The following is a 25,600-nucleotide window of genomic DNA, read 5'->3' as shown; positions in this document are numbered from 1 at the left end:
TGAGATCCTCTACCTACAAACATCAGTGTTTCTTCCCTGAAGTCCTGAGCTGTTCATACGCACATATTGTTGCTTCTGCATTAGAGGCTGATTACATTTAAAATCATTCTGTAGGAGAAAAACAATTGACATTTTATGATGTTAAATGGATGAATTAGGTGTATAAACACAAGTTCTCTAAGTTGTCACTGTTTATATATTCTGCCAAATTTCTGAATATAAAAATCCAGCACTGCACAAAAGAACAAAGGGCACGCCAGGAATGCCATGGTGGGCACAAAAAGATGAGAGCTGTGGAGGCCCATGAGTAGGACTGGCCTCCTCAGGCTTCCCATCTGAGGGCGCCCGGTAGGTGCCACTGTCCCCTCCCTCCCCGGCAACTTTATTCCTCCCCCACCGCTCCTCACTCACTCTCAGTCAGGGTTATTTATAATCCATTGTTCCACAGAAATACAGACGTGATGTGGAAGGGGAGAAACGCTGGTATTCTAACACCTACAAATTCAAGGATGCAGTTTTGAAATCAATCATAAAATAATTAAATAAGTATTTTCCCATTATATAACTCTATACTCCATGTGATATAAACCCAAATGTATCTCTACATTATCAAGAAACTTAATATTTAACTCCTTATAACGGAATCAAAATCCATATCTGACCCAGTTCCATGATTTCTTAAGTAACATAAATTACACTTAAAATGTAATTTTGAAATTATAATTTTTTAAATTCATGGCAGAAAGTAATAAACGTTAACTTTATTGTATCCAAAGTTACAATTTAATCTGATAAACAAAAACTTCAGGAATAATGCAATACCAAAAACCTAAAAATCCTTTAGGGCAGAAAAGCCCAGGGATGCAGGCAAAGTGCTGCTGCTGCTGCTGCCTGTTATGCAGACCTTCATGCTTTCATCTGTGCTTGCATTTTAATTATGTTCAAATAACTATTTCACTATGGAGGGCTAAAATACACCATTTATAATAACTCGTTTCCATTTAAATCAAGCCAATGCTAAAAGAAAAACTCCACTGTATTTTCAAATTTTCACTTGATACAAAGGAAAACAATTTAGGGAAATTTATAGATTCTTTATAACCCCAGTAACATATTTTAGGTTAAAAAGCCCCTATTTTAGGCAGGTAGAAAGGTAGTCTTTATAAGTATAGTTTAGTATAGACAACTAGGTTACCTGAAAAAAGATATTGATCCAAACCTCTTTTACATTTGGGGATATAATTTGCAAAAGACTACTTTCCAAATGGTATTCTATTTAGTCTCATATTAAACTGGCATTGTAATAAATTGTTATTACTTGAGTGACTTTCATTCTCTGGCACACAGAGCCACAGAAATTTATAAGTCACAATCAAATACAGAGATTATAGGTGAATTTTAATCTTCCTTTATACAAAAATTTCTCTATGAAGGAAGTGTGGGAAAATACTAACACTAAGCTTCTCCATTAAATGTAAAGGAAATAATCATAGCTAAAACATTAAAATTTTAAAAGTTTGGCATATAATTAGAAAGATAAAGGAAAAAAGAATACTCTCTCATAAAGAGCAAATAAACTAGTATTTCCCTGTAAAGACAGAATACTCTTCCTCTTACAATCATACACGGAGAAAGGTACTATGAGACTACACCAAGTTTCTAAATTCAAGAAAAAAGTCAAATTTTAAATATTTCACCTTCAATACATGATCATCTGAACAACAAAAATTCTCAACCAAAAAATTTCCTCCACTGGCAAACATCCTGTTTCACACACATCTTGCCTTTCATATTAGGAATATACATTTTTTAAAACAAGAAAACCACTAGATCCAACAAGAAAGATTTCAAGAGAAATAAATAAAATAATAATTATATTTCAATAGCCTTAATTTCGAAACAATGGGAAAATAAGACTTTGACTTTCATAGAAACTTTAGAAAAACATCTGGCAACTATAAGCTCATTGGTTGCAATGGCCTCAAATTCTATTAAATGCCAATATCCTTTAAATTAAATTCCTGAAAGAGATATAAACAAACCATAAAATATGAAATTACTAAATAATTGATTTATCTTGAAAAATCTAGCTTGGGGTAAAGTGAAGTAAGGAGAGAAATCCAGTGGTGTATCCTAAGTTTTACTGACAGACCTGAAGTTTTTCCTCCTGCTAAACAGATAAAAACCATTCTGGGGTTTTTACCTTCTGTTTTGATCCCATTCTTCTTGCACTGAAGTTATGGAAAAAAGTAAAAACATTTTCAGCCCATCAAGTGCTGTCAGCACTAGCTGTGAATCTACCCCAAGTCCATCTACTTTTTATCTCAATGTTTATCGTCTACGCCAAGCCATCAACTATCTCAGCCCCAGGCTATCATGAGAACCAGTTCAAATGCTCTTCATTCTTTCTCACTTACCCTTGCACAATCCATTCTCCAGGGAGTAGCCAAAGTGACCTTTTCGAAACATAAACCACATCTTGTCATTCCCCTATTTAATATCCTTGCAATGGTTTTCAACTCATCTTATTGGAGTCAAATTATAGCCTACAAGGCCCTACATGATCAGGTCTCTGCCTACCTCTCCTGAACCGTATTTTTCCCCTGGTACCGTCCTTCACGTCAGAGTTTGCCCTTGACCATCCTTCATATCAGAGTTTCCCAACCTCGGCACTGACATATACTTCTTTAATGCTGGGGACTGTCTGCATTACAGGATATTACCAGCACTCCTGGTCTCTATCCACTAGATGCCAGCAGCACCTCCAACCCTGAGTGTCACAACCCACATAAGTCCCTACACATTGCTTTAAACAAGCCAAGTTCATTACTACTTCATGGCCTTTTCACCTCTCATTCCCTCTACCTAAAATGCTTATTCACCCCAGTAACAGAGCTGTATGGCTGGTTCCTTTTCATCACTGTCATCTTAGCTATGTGGCCTACTCAGGGAGGCTTTCTCTAATCATCTTATATAAAGTTGCATCCACTTCCATCATACCTAACATCATTTAACTTATCAGGGTACAAATTTGTACACTTAACTTATTAGAGTACAAAGTGCTCAAAAAGCGGTTGTAAGAATTTACATAAATGTCACTATTTATGATAAAAGTGTTAAGTGGCAGGAACATAATATTTAACACATGATACCACAGCAGCACTCCTGGATATTCTCCTACACTGTATTTGCCTGCATCCTCAAAACACACCCATGCCAGCGCATCATTAATCCTCTCCTTTGGAAAGGCTGGTAGCATTACTGTCAGTTAAAAGCAATGTATATTTGTTCCTGATGCCTTAACAACAATAGTCCAAAACAGAGCATCCTTCCAGAGGCTGGGGAATGGAGAGGCATTTGAACTGTTTAGGATAGTGATGAAGGTACTGAACACCCAACCTACAGCTAAAAGCAGCTATGCCAAGGGGAATCTTCATTTCTTCATTTCTTCTATTATGTACACAAAGGGCTCACCATTATGTCTAAGTAGTTACTCTTTAATTGATCTTGTTTTAAGTGGATACAAAAAAGTCACTAATTTTTATTTTAAAAATAAAAACAGGCAACAAAGAAGCACAACTTTAGTTACTTCAAAAGCATAAACTATATGAATGAAATGTGAGAGCTGAATCTGAGTTTCATCAGCTTTTAGTGTTTTTATGTGAATTGGTAAAATTCATTCAATTTACCATATGCTGAATAGTTAAGCCTTGCAAAATTGTGGCATCTCTAAAGGAATCAGTAGTCCAACTGCTTTCAACTCCAAAAAGAACTGACTGACTTATGTCACAGGATCCTTTGAGTTACCTCTGGAGTTGTTTTTGAAATTATTATTTTGAATATACACTTGAAACCTTGAGTACAGCCCATCTTTCTAAAACTATTGTGTTATTGCTTTGAATTACTAAAATATATTTCTAAATTTTAAATCAAAATCACTGATTTTAAAAATGGTCATTCAAGGCATTTATATAAGAACTTTTAGAATGGCACGTGAGATTTTGCAGACTAATGTACGAGTGTGAGCAAAAAGCTGTGGCATACCAGTTGTGCACCATGAGCTTCTGCACGGCCAGCAGAGCGTTATAGCGGACCTGCTGGTCTTCGTGATGCATGTGGTTCATGACCAGCTGCTTCCCGCCGAGCTGCTCGATGACCCTGCAAACAGGAGAGATGTGGTGAGGAAGATGCAATTACTCTCAAATTCACAGTTTGTAAGCATCTCAAATACCAAAATGCTAAAAAGGAAAGTAACGATGTGTGTAAATAAACCAAACATGTGTCTTTTTTTTTACATCATTTTCCCTGAACCACAGATTTACAGTATTCAAATATTTTCTTTTTTGAATTCCTAATGATAAATCCAACAGTTGTTCTCATTTCTCATCTCTAATCCAGAAAAGTATGATCTGCCCAGATACCACTCAGTCACCAGCATTTTAGATCATGGTTTTCTAAGTGGTTGAGTATTAACGTTTTTATTATCAGGATTTCTTACTTGTATTGAACACCATCTAATTTTCATCATAACATACAATCAATATCAAGCCCACCAGTGACTGTGCTGTGTGACAGATAGGGGCTTAGATGTAGATAGCAGGGAAGAGAGGGTTAAAGAGCACCCATGCTAATTTTCTGGAAAAGACTACTGATTTTAAGATAACCACCCGTTTCTCGGAACAATGGGATATGCCATGTGACTTGGGCAGTGAGATGGAGGAGAACATTCATATCTTCGAGAGCACCAGATGACTGACAACCGACACTGCTTTCTATCACCACACTTCCAACACCCTGAAAATCCACTTATTACATACACAAAGGAAAGTAAAAATGGTTATTTTCGTCATGCACAGAAATAGGTCCTCTGTTCCTTTGCAAAAGTGTGGTTACAGACAGAGCTGTGGAGTCTCAACTTCCACAAAACAGTGTGGACTGCCCTGTCCATTCTTCAGTCACCAGTCCTGTCTAATGGAGGATACCTACTATACAGTCAGTGACAAGTGGCACCTTAATACAGTACGGTGTTTGGTGGTTTAAGACAATCTCACAGATCAGTAAGGTTTCTGGGGTCAGAAAGAAAGAAGCAGATGGAGTGGGAGTGAAAGGGAAGCTTTTATCTGCATACCTTTTCATATTTTATTCTTTAAAGCATGGTTTTTTTTAAAAAAATGTACTGAACTGAGGGGAACAAAAAGAACATAATGTAAGTATCATCAAACATTAACTGAGTGCTTACTGCATGCCAGGCACCGTACTTTAAAACATTATCTAACATATCAGCTCAGCCATTTATCAAACATGTTAATTAGACAAGTCCTTTACCTGGTAAATTCCTCCCTGACAAATAGGGAGGACAAGGACATCTTTACAGCATTGCTGTGATGATTAAAGGACATAAAGCCTATGTCCCTGCAGGACACCAAGCCCAGCGCTGCAGCGACGATGATACAAGATGCTCTCCTGCCTCTCATTCTCACTGTAGCCAAAGGGATCTCAGCAAAACTCTGCACATTATTTTTACTACTTAAAATTCAGTGGCTTCTACTTCTCTTAACAAAAGGACCCAGGCCAGGCTCATGCCTGTAATCCCAGCACTTTGGGAGACCAAGCTAGGACAAACTGCTCGAGCCTAGGAGTTCGAGACCAGCCTGGGTCACACAATGAGACGCTGTCTCCACAAAAAAATTAAAATAAAAAATTAGCCAGGCATGGCGGTGTGCACCTGTAGAACCAGCTACTTGAGAGGCGGAGGTGGGAGGATCACTTGAGCCCAGCTCAAGGTTACAGTGAGCTATGATCACACCACTGCACTCCAGCTAGAGCAACAGGGTGAGACCCTGTTTCTTAAAAAAATAAATAAAAATAAAACAAAGGACCCAAATCCTTAAAATAGCTGACAAGGTCCTTTCACAGTCGGTTTTGGAGCCCCACTGAGCTTCACAGAGCACAGTCACAGGCTGCTTGTTCTCTAGACTGCCTCTGAGGCCTGAGCTAGCAGCCAACAGCACCGTAGCTCCTGCCTGAAGGAAGCTTCCCTAATGCACGAGTTTTCTCCACAGGCACGTAACAGCCCCTTCTTGCACTTAGGAACATTACACAGCACTCCAGCAGAAGGTTTGAGGCAATTTTAAACAGCAAAATCGCCCCCCCCACACACAAAAACCCCACAAAACTGCAAAAAAAATATGGCACTAAACAGACCACGTAAAGGACGCTTGTTTCTAGCATAAGAGAGAACACAGTCCCCCCACAGCTGCCGATGTGTCCATGAGCGACTCCAATTATTCAACAACTCTATACATGTCCACGGATAACTGCGACAGCGCTTCAGCACTGGCACGGGTGTTGAAAATAAACTTTTTAGGAGGTGGGCAAATTCACAATTCTGGAACCAATGAATAATGAGGATCAAAATACAATCTCAGAAAACTGCCATGTTGTGAGCAAAATACGACTGAATCCCGAAGTGCTGGGATTACAGGTGTAAGCCACTGCGCCCTGCGATCCTTTCTTATGACTCAAGAAGTCTGTTCTAGATAACTTGGTAAAAGTTCAAAAACAAAATAATTCTAATACTTGACATGAAAGAATTACGTAATTTAAAATGTTTGAATATTATGATTAATCTTTTTGAAAACTTATTTCAAATTGTTGGTCTGCAAATCCACTGAACATCCATAAAGTTTGGGGGAAAAAAAAACCTCCTATAACCATGAGAGAAAACACTGCATTTTTTTTTTTTTTTTGAGAAGTTTCAAAAGGCAGAGTCTTAATGAGGAGAAAATAATTCGAAAACATATCTCAAAGCAGAAGGATCTGGAACTTGCATAGAAAATAAGTTATGCTGGTGAGAGGCTTCAGAATAAAGAATGACTATATTAGTCCATGATGTAAATATAAGCCACTGGAAGGACGTAGAAAAGAATTAGCATGGCCACAGTTTTGGGCCAAAAAAGGCTATTTTAGGAAAAGCACGGAGGATCGACTGCAGCAGTTACTGGTGATAGGAAGTCTAACGAAGGTACAGCACAGTGGGAGAGATCATCCTTCTTAGGGAGAAACAGTAAAGCAGGTAGAAAGAAAGGAACGGAGCAGTAGAGCAGAATTACGTGAAGGCACAGCAGGTTTCTGCCTGGGCAGCAGGTCAGGTGTGCACAGCACAGCCGTAAGAAACATTTGAAACACTGGCTGGCTACTGAGGCAGTGCTGTGAGAAGATTCATTCTTCAACAAGCTTTTCACTTTCAGGATTTCAGAACGATCATATTTGTATCTTCATTTGCTTTTTAGCACTTATAAATCTAAGAGAACTCTACATACCATTGATCGTCTGTTTTTCATGTTTAACACATTTTAGATGAGTTACAGATTTGACTACTAGCTACATTTATATTTGCCTTATCTAAAGATCTTTAATTTTCCATAGAAAAACAGATTATTTTGGAATGATATTAATTTTGGCCAGCTCTTGATATTACAGTGTCAAGAACTATGAGGGTCTTAGTTTTTACCCTACTTGTAGCTAACAAGTTAGCCTGCCATAGTTTCATGGATCCTGGTAGAAGACATGAGACTCCTAGGTCTGAGACAAAAGATAGTTTGTTGTTCACAGTAACAGAAATAGCAAGATACTGGCATTTTAGTGCTGGTCCCCCAAGCCTCAATTTCCACAAGCCAACATAAAGGGAGCCAGATGAGCCCTGTACACTGTATAAGAGGAACCCTAAACTTAGAGAAACCCCAATCTCTCATATGGCAGTAAGCACATCTGCCCATTGCTCTTAGGCAGACGAACCTCTCTGTAAAGGGCATTCAGTGCCTCGTCTTGCAAGAAGTTCAGAAAGGTGAGACAGAGGAGTCCAAAAGTCTTATTGGGAAACAAAGAAAAAAGAAAGGCATGAGAAATGTCTTTGTACAATATCAACCCCTCATTTCTAAACCATCTTACCTTCCAAAAAATTTATCCATAAACACAACACTTGTGGGTGGTTCTGATGAATTTGGCTGGCACAGGCTGGGACCAGGTCCACTTAATTAGTTTTATATGCCATTTCATTAACGCTACTACCTACAAGACTCCAAGCACCAGGATAAGGCCAACATGCAGCACTGACCTCACCACCCATGTCCCGCAGGGTCCTGAACTCAACCACCTAAACAAATGCAATGAATCATCAGAGTCTACAAGGACAGCCTCCTTTTACAGAGCTCTCCACACCTGTCTGATGACAACGCAATCTACTGGTAGTGTTTCCTGAATTACCTGAAGGTTCCTTAAGACCACCCCTAAAGTACAAGTTACTGTCCCTGTAAGAGGCAGATGAGTTAATGCCTGGCTTCCATAAAGTATAATACCAGGGTACTCATCATGCCCCTGGAAGGTGGTTTATCATTGCTGGGGCCACCCAAATGAGACCTTCATGAGTTAAGGAAACAGGCTGGGTGACCTCCTGGCTGGATGATAAACCTTCAGAGTCTGAGTTCAGTTCAAATAACTGAGTCCTTATTTTAAGGAGAGACTGGCCTATTTGTCGATGCCACCAGTCAGAGGACATTTGTCCGCACCATGGGATGGCTGAGGGATAGCTTTAGAATTGGGGAAATGGGAGAGACATTGAGTTGCTGACAGGCATTTTGCTTAGGAGGTGCAGGAGCTACCATTATCTCTTCTGTTTCCAATAAATTTTTCAGTAAGGTTAAACAGAGTGGCCATGGTATAGCAGTGAGAGCTATCTGGCAGTTGGTGACAGGTCCAGCACCCAATTAAACAGAAGTCACTGGCAACAGCTTGGGAGATCTGTGTGTTTTCCTTTGAAGAAAGCTCTAGAAGCAGTTCACTGGAAACAAAGATCACTGATGTCCCTCCCTCCCCTGTATCTCCAGGTTCTGAGGTATTCTTCTGATGCTGAGGTTGCTGTTATCCTTCCACTGCTACAAAATCTATGTGGCCCATTCCAATAGCAAACCTCACTATTTTTTAACCATCCCTTAATTGTATCCAGGTATTTGGTCTGAAAGGGCCAAGTACAAAAGGGACAACCGCATTTCTGCGAAACTTGGAGAAATCCATTTAAGTTTCCGTCTTAGTGTGTGTGAGTCACTACAGAGGGACTTGGCAAGCACTAACCAAGCAGTCCTTTTCCTTATGATTCAGGTTACGGGGGGTGGCAATTCTTTTCCTAAGGGCCAGATAAGTAAATATTTTATGTTTAATTCATCTCTGTAAGTACAAATAGTAGACAAAAAATAGCCAGTGCTCGCAAAATGGCTACTGAATTAAATCATACAAACCAAAGAAAATATTTAACATGAACTATCTAATGTGATCTACCCAGTAGTATTATACAAGTGTACTTATATTTTTATACTACTTTTTTTTTGAGACAGTCTCGCTGTCACCCAGGCTGCAGTGCAGTGGTGCGATCTTGGCTCACTGCAACCTCCGCCTCCTGGGTTCAAGCAATTCTCCTGCCTCAGCCTCCCGAGTAGCTGGGACTATAGGCGCGTGCCACCACGCCCAGCTAATTTTTTTTTTTTTTTTAGTAAAGAAGAGGTTTCACTGTGTTAGCCAGGATGGTCTCAATCTCCTGACCTCGTGATCTGCCCACCATGGCCTCCCAAAGTGCTGGGATTACAGGCATGAGCCACCACGCCCAGCCTATACTACTCATTTTTAACTGGGTTTATCATAATTCTCACTACTGTGGCAAACTTGATTTCATTTACTTTGTTAGTTCCTTTGCTAACCTACTCCCATTTTAGATAAGTACATTATTTTAGACTCTACATTGAAGGTTTCAAGAAACCAAATGAAACGAATGGCTTTCTCTTACCGTTTGCCTCGTGGATAATGCCGCACATATTCTCCAACATCATGAGCAGCAACAGCTAAGACCTGGGGATCATCTGACACTTCCAAAAGTTTTGTCAAGATTCTGAAACAAATTTTATCCAAAGAGAGATCAAGTTCTAATTTTTCTATAGAATACAACAGAGCACAGATATAATGAAGATATCTTCCTGAAAATAGACATTTATTAGTATATTCATATTCTTCTAAAGATTTCACTATTACACATAAATTTGCAGTTTTCAAACCTTCCAAGCGTCATACATATATAACAAGTTTCTTTCAGATTCACAATGTAGGCCGTGCACAATTTCCAAAATATCAGGGACTCCCCGCCTCAAGAAAACTAGAACATGAATAAAAGTTATTTTAACACAAAACTGCTGATTATATATATTTTCATAAGCTATTTGTAAACCCTAGGGCCTACTGGTATTTTAATGCTCAAGGGCCTAAAAATAGATGGAAAACTTCTCAATTCATTCTAAAAGCAGAGCATAACTGTGATAACCAGTCAGAATGAAGGTTTTTTAAATGGCTTGGTAGAAGACCAACATATAAAAACAACTCTTTCTAATATCCCAGCAACTCAGAAATAGATACATAAACCTTAACAAATTAGCCAACTGAACCCACTAGTACACTGAGAGACAATATTCAGTTTTCAGCTCAAATGTCATCTCTTGTATAAGAGCCCAGGATTACCCTAAGGCAGTACTCTTCCCATCATTCTCTTTTCCTACTCCACTTTTCTTCATAGTACTAATTACCACCTGCCATTGCAATATGTATTAAGACAGTCATGTTAAATGACTTCAAGTCATAGGAAGGAAAAATGACAGAACACAGATCAATACATTTAGTCTGACGACATGTATAAGTAATGGTATATAAAGATGTAGGTAAGGTATGTCTAGGCACCGAAAGAGACCACGGCCTGCTGATCCTAGTTCCTCCTCAGGAAGAGTCTGAGATTGAATAGCAGTGAAGAAATCTCTCCACTTTAGTTCTCTCTGCCTTCAAGATGAAACAAGACATATATTCAGTTTCTCATATATCTGTTTATGTTTTTAACATTTCAAACTATGTATGTTTTTAAAAGGCTAACTTGCAAATTATTCTAAAATTAAATTTAATTCAACTGAAACAATTTGATAATTTCAAAAGATTACTTCTATGTTTTTATTTTGATAATTTAAATATCAAGAAATTTTATGAAATTATAAGCAAATTACATTAACAAAAATTATTTAAAATATAACATCTGTTCTCAAGAAAAATAGCTCAGAGTCGTCAAAGCTATGTGACATATATAAAATTTTTCACACCCAGAAACAAGAGTGTGGGTCCAAGGGCAATTATTTAAAGGCAGTTTGTCCCTAACTGTCCCACTCATTACCCTCATGTGCCTGGAATTTGTGATACGAACATCAATGTCCAGCTAATCAACAGTTTATGTCATTTTAATGTAAATTCTTGATAAACGACTTAGGAACTGCCTCTTCTTTTTCCCTTAAAAGCCCACTTGTAACTGCTACTAATTGGAGTGTATATTCAAGGCAACTTGAATCTATGCTCTCAGGTAGCCAATCTTCAAGCTTTGAGCTCGAACCATCTCTGTATTTAATCTTACTTTCTGAATTTCGTTATTTAAGACTGACATTCTGAATACATCAAACCAGAAGTCAGGAAATAACAGCTCAAGTCCAAACCTAGATGCCATCTGTTTCTGTAAATGTTTTACTGGAACACAGCCAGGTTCATTAGTTTACTTGTTGCCCATAGCTGGCACTGCAATGGCAGAGGTAAGTAATTTGGGATAGAAACAAAATGGTTCAAAAAGTCAAAAATATTTACTGCCTGGGTCTTTACCAAATCACGCTGCCAATCCCTGCCTTAAACCATTCTCAGTGACTTAAGCCATTCTCCATCCGGCTGAGACCCTCCCTGATACCCAAAATACGGTGTACACGCCAGCAGCATGGACATCACCTGGTTACTTAGAAATGCTGATCAAAGACCCTAATCTAGGACTACTGAATTAGAATCTGCATTTTAACAAGATCTCCATTAACATTTGAGAAGCACAGTCTTAGAGTCAAATAATGTTACAACTGGAAGGAATCACAGACTTTCTAGTCAAATCTGCAAAATGTGGACATGATTTTAATTCTTACCCTTCAGGACCATTAAGTCCACTGAATATCTTCAGCAACAAAGAAAACATCTTTGTATTATTAGCTATAAACCTGCTGAGCATGCTATTTCTGTCATCAATAAAAATGTTCAAAAGAACAGGTTCAAAAAAAGAGATTTTATGGTACTCAATGAAAGCGTTCCCTCCAAGATGTATCTGAATACAGTTAAGTCAACAATAGATTCATCAATCACAATCCAAACCTCTATTGCCACATTAACCACAAGTCATGATTCTATCAAATAGTCCAATGGATCCAGGCAGCAACACACCACAGCTCTATAGTTAGACCAAATGTGATTTCTGTCTCGACATTAGCTAGAAATGTAATCTTGAAAAGCATCTGTTCAAATCAAATTAGAATTTACATTATTATTCTAATTCATCACTCAACAAATACGTTCATTCTCTTTCACAATGTTTTCCCTCAGTTTTAGAAACTTGTTTTCCCTCTCAGCTTTTCCTTTTCTTCTATCTCCATGGCTTCTTATATTTCAGAGTATTTCCTTATTCAAAATATATATTTATTTCAAAACTACTAACATACAAGCTACAAGGTATTTTCTCTACAGTTCAAAAGCGAGAGGGAAAAATTAACTTACCTACTTGCTAAGTCTGGAATTACCTGATGTAAGTGTGGTTATCCACAGATAAAAGGAAGACCAGTATGCATGGTGCTTTTTAAACAGCAGAATCAAATAAAGATTTCATCCAGACCTATCTTAAATGCACAGCACTAGTACCTGTCATTGACTTCTTGCAGATAATTTATAAGAATGTAAAGAATATCAGGTGACATGATCAGGGGGTTGTTAAACTGCCGCTCTAAAATAATAATTGGTTGCAGCTGGCACCAGGGAAAGACCGTTTCCCAACAATAGAAAACACCTGAAGCTGGTGATTAGCAGCTTCCCAATAGCTCAAGAGTGGGGGGGGGCAGGCTCAAGCATGCACACTAAGGTGCAAAATGGCAGAGTTTAACCGGTATATGACCTTCCTCTAGGAATGCTCAACCAAGGGAAAAATGCCTCCAGTGAGCATGAACACAACTTCAGTAAACATACTGTGCATGTGGCCCCTCCCAAGTGCTGGCAGGCCACTGAACATGACAGGCCAGCCCAAGGGAAACATCGAAGGAGGAGAAATGGAAACCCCAGAACCATGCCAATGTATAAAACCCCAAGTCAAGGGCAGAACAGGGCACTTGGATCTCCTAAGTCACCTACCTGGCCCTCTTCCAAGTGTACTTTACTTCCTTTCATTCCTGCTCTAAAATCTTTTTAATAAGCCTTCACTTCTGCTCTAAAACTTGCCCTGGTCTCTCACTCTGCCTTAAACCTATTTCTGCCCCTCAGCAGAATTATTTCCTCCAAGGAGGCAAGGATCGAGTTGCTGCAGACCCATACAGATTCACAACTGGTAACACCCCAAGTGACAGAAGAGACTCCCTTCTTGGCCAAGGGGACCCCAGAGAAACCTCAAAAACTGAGTTTCAGGCTATGATGGGAAGAGGGATCAGACAAAACTCATAATACCCTTTTCCTTTTGGAGTTTAGGCACAACTGGCCACCATTAATGTAAATCAGAAATCAGGTACACTTTCTCAGGGCTCCATAAGACTGTTTTTCCCAAGATGGTGGTCACTCATATTGGCTCAGAAGAAACCTCTTAAAAATATTTCACAGAGTTTGGTTTCTCCATTAACAAGAATAAAAACTAAAGACAAACAATAATTTTAAATTTCTCATCATCATATAAACATAAAAGAAAAATAGCATCCATCAGCTGGGTGCGGTGGGTTCACGCCTGTAATCCCAGCACTTTGCAAGGCCGAGGCAGGCGGATCATGAAGTCTGGAGATCGAGACCATCCTGGCTAACACAGTGAAAACCCGTCTCTACTAAAAAATAGAAAAAATTAGCCGGGCGTGGTAGCGGGCACCTGTAGTCTCAGCTACTCAGGAGGCTGAGGCAGGACAACGGCGTGAACCTGGGAGGCAGAGCTCGCAGTGAGCCAAGATCGTGCCACTGCACTCCAGCCTGGGTGACAGAGCAAGACTCCGTCTCAAAAAAAAAAAAAGAAAAATACCATATACCATTGTTCCTAGCTATTCAGAAAAATCACAGTGTCATACAAAGGAAAAGGGAATAATCTGAAGAAGCCACAAAAATTAAAACCTAACACCAAAATATAGAAGGTACCCTTTTCAAAAGTCTCTTTAAGTGTATCATAATAAAGATATACATAATGCTTTTGTAACAATTTGTAAAATGTTCCCCTCCATTATATTAAGTTTTCTAAAAACTAGATTTAAAAAATAAATCCAAGTTCTTTTTGTTGTTAAAACTCAAAGTCAAAAGGTAACAATGAAAAACTAATCCATTCCTTCCCACTTCCTATTCTGTCAGTCTTGCTGACATCAATCACTCACTTTGATTTGCCACACTTTGTTTAAATAAGAATAATGTATCATTTTCAGTAATACACAGAAAATTGAGTCTAAACAACACAGACAGGTGGATCTAAAAAATGCTCCATCTGGATGCCTCATTTAAATGACAGTAAGAGGATTTCTTAAAAGTATAAATCTATAAGGAAGGCTGAAATGGGAAATGAAACAAAAACAATAAAATATTGAAGCAGAAAGTCAGAAGAACAAATGTTAAATATGAGAAAACCAAATACCAAGCTGGCAGGGAGGTAAGCCAAGGAGCAACCTGATTTACAACACAGAACTATTTACACCAGTATTTTCAGATACCAGACTCAAACTGTGCTGCCTCATATGACAACCACTAGCCACATGTGGTTTGTTTTAAAGTTAAATTGGGTTAAAATTTAGTTTCCCAGTTACCAAGAACATTTTCAGTGCTCTTTAGTGACAAACTATTGTACTGAGCAGCACAGATATAAACTACTTCTATCATCACAAAAAGTTCCATTGAAGTTGAGGTAGAAGGTGAAAAACTGTAATGCAAGATCTATAGGAACACTATAAAAAAATCACACACAAAGGAAAAAAATGTAATGAAAGATGGACAAGAGGGTAACATTATCCAACGGAAATCCTACATAAATGAAGGGATATACTACCATGTTCATGGATTGGAGGACCCTCCTTCCAAATTAAAATAATATCAATTCCCCCTGGAATAAACCATGGTTTCAATCCCAATCGAAATACCGGTCAAACCATTTGTTTGACAAGCTGATTCTAAAATGCATACAGAAATGCAGAAGTCCAGAAAGCACCAAGACACCTTGGAAGAACAGACAAGCTCATACTATCAGACACCAAGACAGAAAAAATGAATGGCAATTAACATAACATAGTATTGGAGTAAGAACAGACAAATAGATGATGGAATGTAACAAAGAATTCATAAAGACATTTGCACAGGAGAGGTTCTAGCCAGAGCAATTGGGCAAAAAACAGAAATAAAACACACCCAGATTGAAAAAGTGAGAAGTAAAACTCTCTATTCACAGATGACAAAATCTTGTACAGTTGATCATTGAACAGCACAAGTCTGAACTGCACAGGTCCACTTACACATGGATTTTCTTACACCTTTGCCACCCCTGAAACAGCAACACCAGCATCTTCTCTTTCTCAGTCTCCTCAACATGACGACGAGGAGGATGAAGGGATGAAGGTCTTTACAATGATCCACTTCCACTTAATGGATGGTAAATATATCTTCTCTTTCTTATGATTTTCTTAATAATATTTTTTCTCTAGTTTATTGTAAGAATACAGTATATAACACAGGTAACATTCAAAATATGTATTAATCAACTGTTATCAGTGAGGCTTCTAGTCAACAGGAAGTTATTAGTAGTTAAGTTTTGGAGAAGCTAAAAATTATACGTGACTTTTTGACTGTGGGGAAGGAGGGTCGGCATCCCTAATTCCTGCATATTCGAGGGCCAACAGCAGACAGAAAATGCAAAGGAATCCAATAAAGAAAACGGTATTATAAGGTCAATCTACAAAACTCAATTGTTTTTCTATAAACTTGCAATAAATAATTTAAAAAAAGAAAACAACTTCATTTACAATAGCATCAAAAGGACAAAATATTTAGAAATAAATTTAACAAAAGACATGCCAAATTTATATTCTGAAATCTACAAAACACTGTTGAAAGAAATTAAATATGATCTAAACAAATCAGAGAACATCCCAGGTTCATGGATCTGAATACCAAATACTTCCCAAACTGACATACAGCTTCAACGGAATCCCTATTAGAGTCCAAACTGGGTTCTTTGTAGATTTTAATGAGGTGATTCTAAAATTCATATGAAATGTTAAGGGACCCAGAATAGCCAAAATCATCTTGGAAACAAAAGAGCAGACTTCTTCCAGTTTCTGGTATAGCATGTAAAGAGCTTGGAAATCATCACTCCGATCCTCACAGCAGGAAAAAAAACAAATGCTGAACAAAACAAGTCTTCTTAGATTCATCGGGATCCATCAGAGAACTGAGGTCCCAGGACAAACCACCTCCCTGGAAGCTAGAGAGATGGGTGACAGAGAATCAAAGCTTATTGGGAGCAGAAACTGCTGTTGGATCTATCAACTGGTAGAAACACTTAAAGGGAAACTGACTAATTGCTAAAGATTGAACAAAAACTAGCTACAGAAATAAAAACCCCAAGGAGTCCAGTCTTATGGAAGTTAGGTGGCCTTCATAGTGCTCACCTAAGGAGAAGTGGATAATCGAATAGACTTACATCTATTAAAGAAATGAGCAATTAATAACCTTACAAAACAGAAAGCAACAGGCCCACATGTTCTCACTGGTAAATTATGTCAAACATTTAAGAAGAAAACAATACCAATTCTCTACAGTCTCTTCCAGAAAATAGAAGCAGACGGAACAACTCTTAACTCATTCTATGAGACCAACATTACCATAATCCCAAAATCAGAAAAAGACATCACAAGAAAGGAAATTTACAGAGCACTATCTCTCATGAACACAGATGCAAAAATCCTCAACAAAAATACTGGCAAATCAAATCTAATAACATATAAAACGAATTATTAAACTATGACCAAACAGGATTCAGTCCGGCTATGCAAGGCTAGTGTAATATTTGAGAATCAATTAATGTAGCCCATCACACCAACAGGCTAAAGAAGAAAAATCATATCAACAGAGTCAAGAAAATTATTTGACAAATTCAATATCCATTCATGATAAAAACTCTCAGCAAATTAGGAATAGAGGGAAACATTCTCAACTTTATCAGATAAAGATGGTGTGCAAAAACAAATATCTATAATTAACATCATACTGAATAATGAGAAACTAGATGCTTTCCTCCCTAAGATCAGGAGCAAGGCAAGGATGTACCCTCTCATCACTGTATTCACCATCATATTGGAAGTATTATTAAGTGTAATAAAACAAAAAAGGAAATAAAAGAAATAATTACAGTAAAGTTGCAGGATACAAGGTAAATCTATGATTCACTTGTTTCCCCATACACTATCCCTGAACAATTGGAATTTCAAATTAAAAACATAGCACTAGGCCAAGCATGGTGGCTCATGCCTATAATCCCAGCATTTTGAAAGGCAGAGACGGGAGGATTGCTTTGAGGCCAGGAATTCGAGACCAACCTGGGCAACAGAGTGACATCCCATCTCCACAAAAATTTAAAAAAAAAAAAAAAAATAGCCGGACATGGTGGTATGTGCCTGTAGTCTTAGCTGCTCAGGAGGTTGAGATGGGAGGATCTCTTGAACCCAGGAGTTTGACGTTACAGTTAGCTATGATCACACCACTTCACTCCAGTCTGGGTGACAGAGCTAGATCCTGCCTCTTAAAAAAGGGGGAAAAGCGGTGGCTCAAGCCTGTAATCCCAGCACTTTGGGAGGCCGAGACGGGCGGATCACGAGGTCAGGAGTTCAAGACCATCCTGGCTAACACAGTGAAACCCCGTCTCTACTAAAAAATACAAAAAGCTAGCCAGGCGAGGTGGCAGGCGCCTGTAGTCCCAGCTACTCGGGAGGCTGAGGCAGGAGAATGGCGTAAACCCGGGAGGCGGAGCTTGCAGTGAGCTGAGATCGGCCACTGCACTCCAGCCCGGGCAACAGAGCGAGACTCCGTCTCAAAAAAAAAAAGGGGGGGTGGGGGGGAAGGCCAGGCATGGTGGCTCACGCCTGTAATACCAGGACTTTGGGAGGCCGAGATGGGTAGATCACGAGGTCAGGAGTTAGAGACTAGTCTGGCCAACATGGTGAAACCCCGTCTCTACTAAAAATACAACAATGAGCTGGGCATGGTGGTGCGCTCCTGTAATCCCAGCTACTCAGGAGGCTGAGGTTGGAGAATCTTGAACCCAGGAGGCGGAGGCTGCAGGGAGCCGAGATTGCGCCATTGCAACCTGGGCAACAGAGTGAAACTCTGTCTCAGAAAAAAAAAAAAAAGGGCAGGGGGGTGAGGGGGGTGGACAACAACAACACACACACACACACACATGCACACACAAGACCATTAGCACCAAAAAAAAGAGAGAAAGAGAAATATTTAGGTATAAATGTAACAAAATATGTGCAAGATCTATATGAGGAAAACAAAAGCCAAATGAAAGGGATCAAAGAAAATTGAAACAAATAAACAGATATTCCACATTCACAAGTAGAAAGACTCTATACTGTCAAGATACCAACTGTTCCCAACTCCATCTACAGATTCAATGGAATCCCAATCAAAATCCTTGCAAGTTATTTTGTAGATACCGACAAACTAAAGTTTGTTTCCATATATTCTAAAGTTATGGAAAAGCAAAAGACCCAGAATGGCCAGCACAATATTAAAGAATAACAAAGTCAGAGGACTGACATTACCAACTTCAAGATTTACTATAAAAACAGTACTCAAAACAATATGGTATTGGTAAAAGAACAGACAAATAGATCGCTAAAATAGAAGAGAGGGCCCAGAAATAGACCTACACAAATACAGTCAACTGATCTTGTGACAGTGGAGCAAGGGCAATTCATTGGAGCAAAGACAGTCTTGTCAAAACCCACAGAGCTATACACAAAGTTGAAAAGTTCAGAATGAGGAAACTACACAACACAAAGAGTGAATTCTAATGCAAACTATGTATGAACTTTAGTTAATAATAACATATCAATATTAGTTCACCAATTGTAACAAATGTACCACACTAACGCTAAAAACTGGATGTTAGAAACAGGAAACGGTGTTGGTGGCGGTAGAGGTAGCATATGAAAGCAATCTACTTTTTGCTCGATTTTTCTGTGAATCTAAAATTGTTCTAAACATTAAAGTCTATTTTAAAAGTTGTAGTAAGGTATATATTAGTAATTCTCACACTGTGTGTGACAGCAAACTCTAGTAACAATTTAAAATATCTACCAATTACAGACTCATTAAAGATACACTCTTTTTCTTAATAAAAAGAAAAAAGGTAGAAAGTCATACTTCCTGTTTTCCAAACTGACTATAAAGCAACAGCAATCAAAACAGTGTGGTACTGCTATCACAGTAATCTTATTGACCAGCAGCGAGTCCAGAAATAAACCCAAGTCTATAGTCAACTGATTTTCAACAAGGATGCCAAGATAATTCAATAAGTAAAGAATAGTCTTTTCAACAAATAGTACTTAGGACAACTGGATAGCCACATGCAAAAGAAAGAAGTTGGACCCTTACTTCATGCCATATACAAAAATTAACTCAAAATGGATCAAAAACCCAAATGTAAGAGCCAAGTCTATAAAAATATTGTGAAAACATGGGAGTAAATCTTCATAATCTCAGTTTTGGCAACACACCAAAAGCATGAATAACTAAGGAAAAAATAAATTAGACTTGATAGAAATTTTAAAACTTTTGTGCTTCAAAGGACACTCTCAAGAAAGTGATAAGATAACCCACAACATGAGGCAAAATATTTACAAATCACATATCTGATCTGGGACCTGTATCCAGAATATATAAAGAACCCTTACAACTAAGTAATAAAAAGACAACCCAACTGCAAAATGAGCCAAGCATCTAAACAGACATTTCTCCAAAGTAGATATACAAATGGCCCACGAGCACATGAAAAAGATGCTTGACATTATCAGCCATCAGGAAATACAAATAGACACCACAATGAGATGTCACTGCACACTCACTCAGGTGGCTAGAATCAAAAAGTCAGGTCATAACAAATGTTGGCAAAGATGTGGAGAAATCAGAACCCTCATTCACTGTTGGTGGGAATAGCAAATTGTGTAGCCACTTTGGAAAACCGCCTCGCAGTTCCTCAAATGGTTAATCACAGAGTTAACATATGACTCAGTAATTTCACACCCAAGTATCTAACAGCAAGACAAATGAAAACATATGCCCACACAACTTGTATCACAACTATTATGGGCAATATTTATAATAACCAAAAGGTAGAAACAACCCAAAAGTTCATGAACTAATGAGTGCATAAATAAAATGTGGTCTTATCCACATAATGGAAAATCGTTCAACCATAAAAAGGAATGAAGTAGTGATAAATTCCACAACATGGATGAACCCTGAACACATTACAGTACGTGAAAGAAGCCGGTCACAAAAAACATACATGATTCCATTTACATGAAATTTCTATAACAGGCAAATCCAGGTATCAGTGGTTACTTAGGGCTAGGTAGATGGATGGATAGAGAGGTGATGGCCAAAGGATATGAGGTTTCTTTTTGAAGCAATGGGCACAAATACCTGAATATACTAAAAACCACTGAATTTTATCGCTTAAACATATGAATTGTATGCTATATAAACTACATCTCACTAAAAAAAGAAACAAACCTACACATATCAGTCATCTTATTATGACAAAGGTAAACCCGGAGAGCACTGGGGGAAATGTTTTCAACAAATGGAGCTGGTTCAATTAAATATCTATGCAAAGAAAAAAATAAATCCTGTTCCCTACTTTATGCCTTACCCAAAAATCAATTCCAGATGGACTGGGTATCTAACTATAAGAAGTTAAACAATAAAGTTTCTAGGCGATATCATATAAAGACATCTTCGTGACCTTGAGTAGGCAAAAACTTCCTAACCAGGACACAGAAAAGCACTAGTCATACAGGGAAAGACCAATGAATTGAGCTACAACAAAATTTGGAGCACCTCTTCATCAAGACACCATTAAAAATAAAATGGCATGCGACAGAGTGGGGACAAAATGGCTGCGATGAAAATACACATATGAGACAACACCCTCATGTTCAGAATACATAAAGAACTCCTGTAGAAGGAAAGAAAATAGACTTGAACAGGCACTTCTCCAAGAAAAGATGTCCAGATGGCCAAATGGATATGAAAAGGTATTTAACCACATTAGTCAGCAAGAAAATACAAATTAAAACCACAGAATATCTAAAATTTAGAGTGACAAAAACAAGTGTTGGTGAGGATTTGGGATAACAGATATTAAAAGTGTAAAGTGGAACAATAAACTTACTTCAAGAGTTCATAATTCTTCTCATTTAACCTCACGGCATTCTCTCTCCAAAATTTCTCAGATTTGTGCACAGGACTCCATTCCAACCTTCCAGATTTAAGTTCTGAACTGTATTCATCAAATGAACTATAAAAATGTTTAAAGAATTCAAGGTTTGTAAGAATCTGACAGTTACTCCAAAATTAAGCAAAATAAAATGTCTTCACTTATTATTTAATTACAAAGACTGACCATCCTGTACATTAACAAACTACCACTAAACGAACTTTAAACAGTTTAAATAATCTTTAATAAATCATGTGAAATGTCCTTCAGTGTAGTAAGGTCCAACCCTCCTGTCAAATTTGAATGCTGGGTATGAGACATAAAAATCAACACTTGCTTTCAAAATCCTTACTCCAATATATACATGAATGTGTATGAGAAAAAAATTGATAGATCTATCAGAATTTCTACCATGACACTTGAAATACTATACTTCCCAGACCAATAGGCAAAATAATATGTTACGTAAAAGCATAGTACTTTAACATAATAAACTCCATTATACTATAAATATCATAAACTATAATAATACATCACAAAAACAAAATCACACGTATTGGCACAATATTTTACAATGTGATGACAAAGAGTATAGACAGAAATAATTGAATTAATCCATTACAGACTAAAGACAAAAGCCTCTGTACATATAATAAACTGCAATTCACCTTAATTTAAAAACCATTTTAAAGTTTTGGAGAGTAACTTGATTACTCCAAGCTTTACAGTACGAAAATTTTTAATGTGGTTAGCCAGTAGACAAACACACTGTCAGAACATGCTTGGACTTTCTCTCAAGTAAAAATTTAAAAAAGATGTAACCATTCAAATACTACGAGCAATTCAGTATAACCAAGATGTACTAGATAAGTTGATCAGAGGGTACCATTTGAATAAAGCAGTAAAATACTTTAATGTAGGGCCAGTTAGTACAAGAAGTAAACTAGTATTTTTAATATTCGTATCCTAATCCTATAATAGCAAAAACAGAGACCAGCCTCTTTTAGCTGCGCCCATCACCCTATTAGCTTTAAGTAAATAGTATTTTTCAAATTACCGAATTCAAGGTAAAAAATCAATAATAATTAGCTAAAATGGATTAAATCATTTAGAAAGCTATCACTAATCTTATTTTTTACAAAAACAGGCCTTAAATGACTATTACAGAGAACCAGTCATCAGTTTTTAATAAACATAGTAACAGAATGTATAGCTGTGAAGCCTATTCCTGGCCTGCCTATTATAATCAATGTATCCATATTTGAAATATTTGAAATTCTAGAATAATAAAAATCATTTTTCTTCCTCCACAAAATCCATTACAAACCACTGATACAGATAACACCTCCCACCTCTGGGAAATCTTTGGGCCTTGGGATTATGGCTGCACTGAATCATCTGGTAAATATATTTCTGGAGCACATACTATGCTGAAGGCGTTTGCAGAGCAGACGGAACCTCACAACAAATCCTGCAAGGTTAACATTTTTATTACTGTTTTACAAAAAGGAAAACAGACTTGAAAAACTCAAGAAGCTTGTGCAAGGCCACACATGGAAAAAGTAGCCAAACAATTCCAAGAATCAGCCTGGCTCCAAACCCCAGTCCACCTAAGACAAGTATCTATTTCCAGAGAGTAACTCTTTAAAAAAAGGTGCCAATGGTAATTTAAAAACAAAGAATACGAGTGTTAATGGAAAAGATCATCAAGATATTATGTACGAAACAGAAAAAGAACAAGATCCAAAAGAATATGCAGAGCCCCATTTGTGGGTTGTAGGGGACAGGCAGAGAGGGGCTAGAAGGCTTTTTGGAAGCAAACACAAGAGACCCGAGGGAGAGTGAGGCGAGGCAGTGAAGATGGTGGGAGTGGCATGCAGTTCCTTCCATACTGGCTAATTCTTTCCCTGTATATACATTTATTTACATTACTTTTAATATTACAAAATGAGACAAAAGTCCTTCAAAAAGCAGGAAAACAAATAACTTTCTCCATATACAGGCAAACCTCCTCCACTAATTAACAAACTACCGTTGTTGCTTAAAAAGACTCTAAGAGAAGACTCTCGAGGAGCTCCAGGGTGGAGTCACATCCTGAGGGAGTAAAGCTGGTCAGAGTTTAGACAGCAGAAAACAGTGGGAATCTCCCTAAATGAGAAGAGATAACACACAGTTCTGTCCAACTCTCGCCATGTCAGTATGATGTCTTCACAGGAGACATTAATGTATTTTAGTGAACTCTCTTGATTTGTATAGGTGACAACAAATTCAGGTTTTCTTAAAATGCTATGCAAGTCAAACAAAGTCCAACAGATCCAGCACATGAGAATTAAAAAGAGTAACACACCTAAGGTCCTGGACACTCTCTCCAAGTTTTTCCAAAAGAAATTTGATATCTTCGCTGATATCTTCATCGTCGTACTTCTGCTGCTCCAAGTTCTCCAGCTGTTTCAGAACTTTGCACTGAATCATAGCCAGGGCATATTCTTGGCGAGTTTCTCTTTCAGTTGATTTTTCTAAAAAGTTCTGGGTTAGACAAAGTGATAGTGAGAAATTATACAATTTGTCACGTGATGTTTACAGACCTCTGCACATTCTTTTATAGTCTCTCTCCTCCTCCTATTCTCAAATTTAACTATCACCTTTAAGTGGATGACTCTATCTCAAATCCTTACTTCGCTCCTGAGTGTCTGTCCCATATCAGCAGCCTACTTCTGATCACTTTTGTATTTCCTGGATTACTAAACATCTTTAATTATTGACCCAGATGAGCCCTACAACACTAAACACGTTTACAATGAAATCCACCAGAATCCTTTCTCATGGCCTTGCTCTGGCTGTGAGCTCTCATTTGTTGCCCACCTAGAGCACACAGGATACTAAGAAAGAGTGTTTCTTCAAGTTCGCAGTCAAGCCAAGTTCTCCAGTTCCCAGTCTGTCACCATTTTCCCACATCTGTAATAAAACTGTAAGTGCACAAGGCACAACAATTTTTAAAACTCCCTTGTTTGAACAATTATCAGAAAAGTTTTGCAACATTCAGGCAAATTTCTGAGTTCTCTTCTAGGATTTTCTATTTTTAAGAGTACTTAAGAAAACAGCAAAAGAATCCACAAATTTGTAACAATAAGCTGTCATGGAATTAAGCAATGTTTCTAAGTAAGGACCAGGCTAAACTGTTGGAACAAGAGGCAACAAGACAGACCTCTGTTTTCAAAAAAGTTACTTTCACAAAGCTGGTTTAAAAAGCCTGTCAAATTAAAAAAAAAAAAAAACAAAAAAACAAAAAAGTAACAATTAACTCCAATTGTAACAAAATTTGAATTTTTTTCTTTTACAAGTAAGTTCTATCCCTAATAATGAGGCTGAACAAATGCACAAAGTGATTTAGCTTAGCATGCAGAAGTCAGTGAAACCAATGCCCACCAATCTTCCCTTTATGTTTCTACCAGATTTTAAGTACCCTGAGAGTAGTTAGCCTTATTTTTCTTTCTATCACAAAGTGCTTGGCTCAGAGTTGATATTTAATAATAAAATATTTGTGAACCTAATATTCCTCCTCAGTGCTTACATCTATAGATATGAGAAATTACTTGCAATCCTCCTTATTATGAATAGATGAGTAGAGTAACAGCAACAGTATAACTAAATTAATTTGCTTTTAAAATTACTTCAAAACTAAAACATGAACGTCCACTCAGGTATGATGGATTTAAGAACCTACTGAACCAACCTCTCTCTGGCAGAAAACAACTATAAAACCTGAACAGACTGAAAAGGCAACTACTTAAAAAAACAGTAAATAGAAGCAGACAGACTGGTATGAGGTTCATACTCACATAGAGTAGGGAAGTCAAGGAACAATACAAGTATGTTCCTGTCACTGCAATTTTTATCCTGAAGCTAAGGCACAGTGGCAGAGAAGCCACAGAAAAGCCAAAAATAGTCTTTCTCGCCTGGGGAACCAGAAAAGTGAAGCTGGAAAAACATGAACGCTGAGGGGTA

General features: G+C 37.8%; 1 protein-coding gene across 5 annotated transcripts in view; it reads right to left on the bottom strand.

The window, feature by feature from the left end:
- ATP6V1H (ATPase, H+ transporting, lysosomal 50/57kDa, V1 subunit H) overlaps positions 1–25,600 on the bottom strand; it is a 125,920-nt gene that overhangs the window by 30,006 nt on the left and 70,314 nt on the right. For all 5 annotated transcript variants that reach the window (XM_011937593.1, XM_011937595.1, XM_011937597.1 and 2 more), the window contains 4 exons: positions 23,943–24,121; positions 21,551–21,676; positions 9,836–9,937; positions 4,045–4,158 (listed from right to left, as the gene is read on the bottom strand). In XM_011937593.1, coding sequence (XP_011792983.1) covers positions 4,045–4,158; positions 9,836–9,937; positions 21,551–21,676; positions 23,943–24,121 — 521 coding nt within the window. The remainder of the gene's footprint in view (positions 1–4,044; positions 4,159–9,835; positions 9,938–21,550; positions 21,677–23,942; positions 24,122–25,600) is intronic.

Source organism: Colobus angolensis, unplaced genomic scaffold (genome assembly GCF_000951035.1).
Source record: "Colobus angolensis palliatus isolate OR3802 unplaced genomic scaffold, Cang.pa_1.0 Scaffold166, whole genome shotgun sequence".
NCBI lineage: Eukaryota > Metazoa > Chordata > Mammalia > Primates > Cercopithecidae > Colobus > Colobus angolensis.
The sequence above is the reverse complement of the archived record's forward strand: the minus strand, read 5'-3'. Positions and strand labels throughout refer to the sequence as shown.